General features: G+C 29.9%; 1 protein-coding gene across 1 annotated transcript; it reads right to left on the minus strand.

Moving 5' to 3' along the window:
* Positions 1-5530: 5530 nt before the first annotated feature.
* LOC139841990 (serine/threonine-protein phosphatase 7 long form homolog) lies at positions 5531-7013 on the minus strand. The gene is made up of 7 exons (XM_071832171.1): positions 6848-7013; positions 6552-6800; positions 6414-6465; positions 6256-6343; positions 6036-6175; positions 5726-5924; positions 5531-5626 (listed from the first exon to the last, which is right to left on the minus strand). The coding sequence occupies exons 1-7, from the start codon at positions 7011-7013 to the stop codon at positions 5531-5533; spliced, it is 990 nt and encodes a 329-aa protein (XP_071688272.1).
* Between the last annotated feature and the right edge of the window lie 2654 nt (positions 7014-9667).

Here is a 9667-nt window from a genome sequence, read left to right on the forward strand (position 1 = left end):
GTAGGAATTAAACGCGGCTACAGTACATCGTAGGTTAAATTTAGGGTTTTAATTATTTAATTATATATATTTAGGTTATTAGTTATTTTAATTAAGTTAATTAGTTTTACTTATTATAAAATACCTTAATAAATGTTTTAATCTTAAAATTAGTATTAATTATTATAAGTTTATAAATTATAACTAGTTTATAATTAGTTAATTAATTAATTTCCTTTTAATTTGTATAAGTTTTATTAAAAATGTCATTTAGTTAATTTAAATAAGTTTATATAATAATTACTTAAAACAAAATTCTAAACATATAGTTTTATAAAAAAATTACTATTTTACTAATTACCATCTAGTAATATAATTGTCGCATCATAATTAGTATAATTTCAATTAGATTCCCTTTTTAAGTTAATTTTTGTAATCTTGTAATTTCATTTAGTAATTTAGTTTAAGTTATCTTCTTTTACTGTTACTATAAATTGCCTAATCCAAAATCCTCTTTAATTAAGTTTGACATCAAAGACTATTAAAAAACCATTAAACACTCCATCTCCCTGTGGAACGAATCGGATTTACCAACAAACTAAACTATACGGATAGGACTAGTTGCCTATATATATGTGTGAAATCAACCTGAAATCAATAAAATACCACATATACAATAAATCAATTCGTGTAACAAAACAACTCAAATCCGTTCATAAATAAAGGTCTCGATCGCACACATCACTGTTCATCACTGATTTCAGTTAATTCGCGCATTAATGTGAACTTAGGATAGATTGAAGTTGATTAATACTACTAGAAGTGTTAGGAATCAATTATATTGATTAATTTAAAATTTAGAGTGATTAATCTATAATACACACATAGTCTTTGATGAAATGCCTCAATGATTGTCAGTTATAAAATGTTTTGATTGTTTCAGATATTAGAGCCTCAATATGAATTGACATTATTGAAGTGGTTATGTAATTGGTTAACGTATGAGATTGAATGATTCAATTATGTCAAAATGTGATCATTCAACATAAAAATAATGGCATCCCGATCGTGATTGATAACTATTTTTCATTCATTAGATGTTTACTTATATTGAATCTTGTAGTTAGTGTTTATTTATAATTTCTTATGAATTATAATATGTTTTATGAATATGAATGATAATTGATTTTATCATAGTTATGGATGATAACTGTTTCTGTATGAATGATATCAGTTCTTATGAATTACAACTATTTTATCATATTAGTGTTTTATTTTAATTTCCTATGAAAAAGTAGTAATATTCATCAGAATGTAATCATTTTTTCCGATGAATGTTTCTGTTGGTTTATGTCCAATAATAGTATTAAAATGTTAATGTTAATGTTAATGTTAATGTTAATATGTGTTTTGATGATAACACTTAGCTTGAAAGATGACATTTATGTTAAAGTTACAATGCAAGTTCATAATTCCTACATTTTCTCTAGGAAACAATTAAAACTAGGAACGAGTGGCGTACAATTTTCATTTGTTTAAAAGGGGAGTCTAGACAAGGAGTAACGGACATAAAGTTTTGCATATAGGTTTTCATAACCACACACACATCTCTTAAAAATGTCTTCTGCTAGAACTTCAAGACTTTCTAGGCCATGTCAACTGAACCGTACCCTTCCCCAGACAATCCTAGAGAATGAGTGGAGTACAATCGCCAAAGAATGGCAACTCAACTAATTCAAGAAGAAAGCAACGTGTACCATAATGAATTTTCAAATCACCTAGAAACCTACAACCACATAAGATGGTCTTCTTTTCTCACTCTTCAAGGAGAAGTGTATCCCACTCTAATTAGAGATTTTACTCAACTTTGAACTAGTGCATCTAAAACGAGTCATGTTCTGTATCTTGAATAGCACCTGCTTTCGGGCCTTGTCTTACTTCGCTTCCATAATGAAAGTTCGATTTTTTTTATTAAAATAGTAATTTTACAAATCTTCCTTGCAAAAATAGAAATTTAACAAGATTGTTTACGAAAATGGTAAAACCGAAGTTCCAAACTTCGGATTGGCAAAACCGAAGTTTGGAACTTCGGTTTTGGTCCTTTATTCTTTTACACAGTGACTAGGCTGACATGTGTATAAGCTTTTGCCACCCGTGCCCTAAACCGAAGTTTGAAACTTCGGTTTTGCAGGCTTTTCGGTATGAATGGTGCAGTGGTTTGGTGTTGTGTGGGTTAAATGAGAGGTCTTGGGTTCGAGCCCGGGCAACGACATTTTTTTTTGGAGATTATTACTTTAAAGGTAGTATTATTACTATAATTACTATTATTATTCTTATTCTTAATTATTATTATTATTATTATTATGATTAAATATGATTAAAGTATTAAAATTATGGTTAATATGCTTACTAATACAATAACATGATAAGTATAATACAAATTGGATTAAGGATATAAATTTAGAAAAATATAATATGGCTATAGCTATTATAATAAAAATGACGATATAATAAAATTTGATAAGATACTAGGATAATTATGATTATGGTCATGATCCTTAAAAATATTAAATATAAATATATGAAACTCTTTATTATTATTATTATTATTATTATTATTATTATTATTATTATTATTATTATTATTATTATTATTATTATTATTATTATTATTATTATTAAAATTATTATTAGAATTATCATTATTTTTATTATTATTTTATTTTCATTATAGTTATTAATATAAAAATTAGTATCATTATTATTATTAGTAAAATCATTATTTTTATAGTTATTATTATTAGTATTCATTATTATTATTAAAATTAACATTTTTATTAAAAAGTATCCTTTTGATTAAAGTTATCATTTTATCATTTATATTAAAAGTATCATTTCAAACTTTATTATTATTATTATTATTATTATTATTATTATTATTATTATTATTATTATTATTATTATTATTATTATTATTATTATTATTATGATTATGATTAATAAATATTATTATTATTATTATTATTGTTATCTATATCAAAATCACTAAATGAAGTTTTATTAAAATCTTATAATTATTAGTATTATTAATTTTTTTTTTCGGCGAAAATATTAATATATATATATAAAGATCGTAAAGATCCGGTGGAACAAACAAATGACAATGATTGAAAATGAAAGGGCTCGCTCTTATCGTCCTACACAGAGGACGAGTACAATTGAAAGAGAGCGAGCACATTGAAAATGAAATGACAACACAACATATAACCACCAAATCTAAATTAGTATTATTAATTAATATTGACATAAGTATTATTATTAATATTATCATTTTCATTAATATGATTATCATTAACAAGTACTGTTAGTATTAAAAATTAATATAATTACTACTAAAAGTATCATTACTTTAAATCTATATTTTTTTAAACTAATATTAATACTATCATTAATATTATTAGTAGTATGAAAATTAGTATTATTATCATTATAATTATTCTAAAGTTATTATAACTAGTATTTTGTAAACAAAAAGAGTAATTATATAAAAATATATTTAAACCCCATAATTTAAATATATTAATACTTTTATTTATCTTAAATATACAAAATGAATATATAATAAAAATATATAAGTTATTAATATAAATATTATCACTAATAATAATATAAATATTTGTTCGATTACAAGAATATGTATTAATACTTATATGAATGATATAGGTTCGTGAATCCAAGGTCAACCTTGCATTGTTCAGTTCCGTCGTATGCATATTTTTACTACAAAATATCGTATCGTGAGTTTCATTTACTCCCTTTTTAAATGTTTTTGTAATATATATTTTTGGGACTGAGAATACATGCGCTTTTATAACTGTTTTACGAAATAGACACAAGTAATCGAAACTACATTATATGGTTGAATGATCGAAGCCGAATATGCTCCTTTTTCTTGGTAGCCTAAGAATTAGTAAACCAGTCTACTAATTGACGCGAATCCTAAAGATAGATCTATTGGGCCTAACAAACCCCATCCGTTGTAGCGGATGCTTTAGTACTTCGATGTTGTTTTATCATGTCCGATGGATGTCCCGGAATGATAGGGGATATTCTTATATGCATCTTGTTAATGTCGGTTACCAGGTGTTCAATCCATATGAATGATTTTTGTCTCTATGCATGGGACGTATATTTATGAGAAATGAAAATGAAAATCTTGTGGTCTATTAAAATGATGGAAATAATTATTTATATTAAACTAATGAACTCACCAACCTTTTAGTTGACACTTTAAAGCATGTTTATTCTCAGGTATGAAAGAAATCTTCCGCTGTGCATTTGCTCATTTTAGAGATATTACTTGGAGTCATTCATGACATATTTCAAAAGACGTTGTATTCGAGTCGTTGAGTTCATCAAGATTATTATTAAGTCAATTATAGTTGGATATATTATGAAATGGCATGCCGTCAACTTTCGATGAAATGAAAGTTTGTCTTTTAAAAACGAATGCAATGTTTGTAAAATGTATCATATAGAGGTCAAGTACCTCGCGATGTAACCAAATGTTATTGTATTCATTCTTATGGATTAGGACGGGTCTTTACAACTACGGGTACTATTCGAGGAACATATTTAGTAAGATCATTGATGGTGTTCATGGGAAGTATGAAGGTGTCAAAGGCATACGTGAGGGAGCTGTTTTGGTGGTTACAAAATTGTTTTATCTTTTGCCCTAGTGTCAAGGTTAAAATCCTTAACATTACACGCAAGGCGTTAATAAAGGTGTTCTTTAAAGACGGTGGATCTACCTAGAGAATTGTGTTGTTGTTGTTGTTGTTTAAAATAAACTATTGTTATTGTTGTTTTAAATAATCTATTGTTATTTGTTGTTATTGTTATCTAAAATAAACTATTGTTATTTTTGTTTAAAAACGATACTAAATGTAAATAACAAACGCAAGATATATTTAAACAAGCCCAAAAGATAAACATTACAACGAATATAAATAAATACAACTAATCAATGACCATGACGTCCCCCACGTATATATCGTAGGTGATGACCAGTTCCACACCTTGTTGGTACAGATTGCCTTTGACTCCTCCGCGGTAGTTGTTCCCGGTTTTCATCATCGTCTACTGTTAAATCCTCGATAGGCTCATCCTCAAGTTGGTAATCAGATACACTCATGTCAAGAGGGCTTCGAGAGGACGAGCCACCTACATATGTTTGGTGAGGGGTCCGAGAGGAAGATCCATGATGTGTTTCTTGAGGGGTCCGAGAGGATGATCCATGATGCGTGTTTAACGGGATATTGTATATGTTTCGAGGGGTATTGAAGACGTTTTGATGGGTATTGTAGACGTTTTGATGGGTATTGTATGTGTTTCGAGGGGTACTGTATGTGTCATGAGGGTTTTGATACGTTTGGCGAGGATCATGAAAATGCGTCTGATCACCGTAATCATTAGCCGGGAACTCGAAGTTTTGTGACGGATAGTATTTAAATGGAGCTCGTGAATGATTATGATGCACGTATGAAAGTAACTAATGTGGCATGTCAAAAAATGGTTGCGGGTTAGGTTGACTGTTTGGTTGCATTTGTGCAAATGCCATATCTTGCATCCTCCAAAGCCCTTCCTCCTGTATATAGTTAAAAGTAAACCAATATTATAACAAAAGTTTATCGATCGTGAACTTATTGTTTATAAATAATAAAAATATTACACAATTGTTACTTACATATACATTAGTAGTCCCTGCCCAATTAGGATATGTGTTGGTGCCCTCATCGATTCCGAGATCTGTAATGTGAAAAACTGTGCGAGCCTTGTACCAGTCAAAGTAATCCCTACTCACACTCCCACCATCCCTACCAACAAATACACGGTTGGCTCGGTCATTCCATTGTCCGATGTACGTGATGTGCGGGGCAATAGCCCTCAGATCAGCAATTTATTTCATGCAAAGGTTTGTCTTGTGTAAATAATGATGCATCTGAGCGGGAAGCAAGTGTTCAACACCCGGAATAGGCTGACTCCATCCAAACTGCCTGCAGACCCGATCTGGTAGATGTGTCTCAATAGTAGCCCAGAATATAATCGCGCCACGGTATGACCATAAGGCTCTGTCAGCTGTGCACTGACGGGGTAGTCGGCTCAGTAACACAGCATCATATGGTTGCCATATAAACTGCATCAGCATATTATAATACTTAATAAATGTTTTGACTTTAACATAGCTTCTATAGTTTCATACTAAATAAATGTTACCTGTCTAGGCGTTAACGCCGCAAGTACGGAGCGATACGCAGGCAATACATGTGCTGGCGTACTTTTGTTTGTCCGTTTACCATGCCACCTACATATGAATAACACATACAAATGAATATAGTTACAATAACTAAAGGTATAAAGTAACAATGATATACCTCGAACCATAGGGGGCACGAATCGGTGGAATCTCGTGCAATGCCAGGTTCTCTGGAATAATGCGTATATCATTTTTGAGAATTGGCGCGATGGATGAATTCTTTCATACACCCACTGTTGTACTAAAAGTAGCGCACCATTAATGGCCTTGGCTTGATCGTTTGTGGCCGCTTTACACAAATTTCTATAAAGATGTGCGAGAACCGCACTACCCCAACTTATACGTCTATCTGGACTCAAGTCAATGATGGTATGCAAGAAACTCAAAGGGACATCGTACGCATTAGAATCAGAAAATAGAACGCCGCCCATCAGAGCTAAAATGTATACTCTAGCCCGCTGTTGGTGAGATTCGATAGTGTCTCCAACATTTTGTGCCAACGCCGCTATTAATACAAATGTAATATCCTCCCTTTCTGTATACCCCTAGTACCAATATCTTGAGGGGCGATCCCTAAGTAGGTAACGACTAACGGTATCCAATTCGTATCATTCGTTTCATACCAAATACCAGATACAACCTCTCCTTCTATCGGTAAACCCCATACAACCTGAACGTCTTGCAATGTTACAGTTGCTTCTCCTACATATATTAACATGGATTATATATATATATATATATATATATATATATATATATATATATATATATATATATATATACTTTACTAAATTAATAATATAGTTTATATATATACATATTTATCTATCTATCTATCTATAATATATAATATATAATATAATATATAATATATATAACCTCTTATAAATCATGAGAGTTAATCAAATGTGTCAATCTGCTAATCACCCTACTAATTACTTGCTGACATGTTAATTAGACAATTAATCAGGCTTAATATTCATTAATCCCCTTAAATTACACGTGGACATCTTAATTGTTGAAAGAAAAAAATTACGCAGACGAAATTAGTTTTAGGGTTCTCCTGCCAATTTTTTATTAGGGTTACAAACTTCAAAATTCACGAATCTCAAATTATTTATCTCTATTACGTCTTCCAGATTGTCACCTACAAACATTAAGGTTACGATAACTTAAGAACCCTAAAAGGTCAAGTTATAGCAGCCGATTGTGACACTAACTTTTCCTCTCTACAATTGTGTCAAACGTTAATTGTTTTTGTTTCAACTGGATCATTCGATTTTCCAGCCGTGCATTGTCGCATCAGAATGGTCTAGGTTTCAAACTGCACTAAATTCATCGTCGTCAGGTACGTTCATCATTGATTATTTTAATTTTTAATACCACGATGCCAACTAAATTTGATGAGTACACAGTTGAGAAGTTATTAAATATGTAAATCCACTTACTGATTTACCGTATTGATTATTTTAATTTGATTATGATTTTTGCGCAAAAATGAATTGCTGACTTTAAATGGTTTTGATAATTTTAACATAATTATAATTATATTTATTTACTATATCTTTTTATCATTTCGATATTTGTATTTAAGTCTTTTTTTTTTTTTTTTTTTTTCAAGTGTTCATGTGTTAACAATCATGTCATCTCAGATTAGTGCCGAACAATAGCACTCGATGCGTTCTATTGCAAGATTTGATATATGCCTATAGAGTTTGTAATGCAATCTCAACCCATTTACTGCACAGGAGAATTGTGTATATGTTTTGAATATCATATTCTTGATAGTTTGTAAAGTTTAAGAAAGCAAAACTAAGAGTAAAATTTATACACATTAGCTTCATCATTTGGCAGATTTCATGCACATAAAAGGTAATGGCCAAGGCATAACATACATACAAAGTCATGGAACAAAGGTATGTAAGTATGTTAAGCAAGTCGTATGTCTGAATTTATTTCAAAAATAAACTGTCATGATCAACATGATCAAAGTGCAATCTGAGAGCAAGTTTTAGAACATTTAAATCAAGTTTGTTTAAAGGAATTTGATGCTTGATTTTTGTTTCTTAAATGCAGTTAGTGTTTCTTAGATTTTGTATTCCTTTTAATATTATGGATGTCAATTTCTGACAAATTATTTTAGAGACATACATAAGGTTTTGATGAGCATATCTAAGATGTTTGTTAATATGTATTTTGAACTATTTGTTTATGCTATGTGCACAAGGAATGATTGTCTACACTCCACCTCCCCCATACCCTACATTCGTGGGATTGGGTATTATTGTTGTTGTTGTTGTTGTTGTTGTTGTTTATGCTATGTGCACATAAATAGAAGACACATGCTTATGTCTCCACAAATAGTGTAGTGTACATTAGAGGTAGCTAAATGGGTAGTTTACGGGAGTCAAAACTTATCCTGGTCAAAGTGGAGAATTTATCAACTACATGTTAGTTATTTTGTTATCTTTTCAGTTGTATAAATGATGAGTAATATGAAATTTGATTGGAAAATACTGATTCTTTTTATTGTACTAACTATGTACTTATATAATCTGCTCGCACAAATATTTATACACATACAATATTTGTAGTATAACAACTTTGTACTTATATAATATGCAATGCAACTTTGTACTATCTCAAAACATAGTATTAGTTGTACCCATTTTAGCCGTTATAGACAATTGATTACAAAATTGACCCATTTATTTTCATAAATGTGTGACAAATATGTTCCAGTTTCAAATGTGAATAACATGGTGGATGTTTGAAACTATCATATGCTATTAAATTTTGGCATGCTTATATTTCTCTTTAAATATCTTTATAAATGTAGTTGGTTTGTAATTGTAGCTATGGAGGACAGTAGTACTTTTACCATTCACGATGCCAAAATTAATAACGAATAATCAGAGTGGATTAGTCGTCTTTAGTTGCCTTTATGGGAAAATCAAATTATACTTAGTTATACAGAAGAATGGTTCATCTAATTGGGCTAGATAGATTTTGGATAGTTGATGCACAATGATGATGATAAGAATTAGAAATAATCTCATATTTAGAATTTATGTTTTGCAAAAACAGATAACACTGAATCGCAGACTAACATGTTACATTCGAATTATTAGCCACTGCGTTTGGGTATATAGATATACTATTGGAATTCAGGTACTTGACACCTAAATCTATATATCTATATACTCTTATAGAATATAGTTTTTTAAAATCTTATATGCCTTAAAAGAAATTAGTTGCATTACCTGAACATCTTCATCAAGGATGTGACTGTACATCTAATTATTAGCCACCGCGTTTGTATACTTTTTTGTGTTATGCAACCAGCTATATCAAGATCCACTAAGTGAGCTA

The sequence above is a fragment of the Rutidosis leptorrhynchoides genome, chromosome 4, assembly GCF_046630445.1.
Source record: "Rutidosis leptorrhynchoides isolate AG116_Rl617_1_P2 chromosome 4, CSIRO_AGI_Rlap_v1, whole genome shotgun sequence".
NCBI classification, from domain to species: Eukaryota; Viridiplantae; Streptophyta; class Magnoliopsida; order Asterales; family Asteraceae; genus Rutidosis; species Rutidosis leptorrhynchoides.

Excerpts from the sequence above, each read along its gene's own strand:
- LOC139841990 (XM_071832171.1), bottom strand. The coding sequence starts at position 7,013 with ATGTTAATATATGTAGGAGAAGCAACTGTAACATTGCAAGACGTTCAG. Across the intron at positions 6,344-6,413 it reads CGTGCCCCCTATGGTTCGAG|GTGGCATGGTAAACGGACAA; the intron begins GTATATCATTGT and ends ATTCATATGTAG. Across the intron at positions 6,176-6,255 it reads CGGCGTTAACGCCTAGACAG|TTTATATGGCAACCATATGA; the intron begins GTAACATTTATT and ends ATGCTGATGCAG.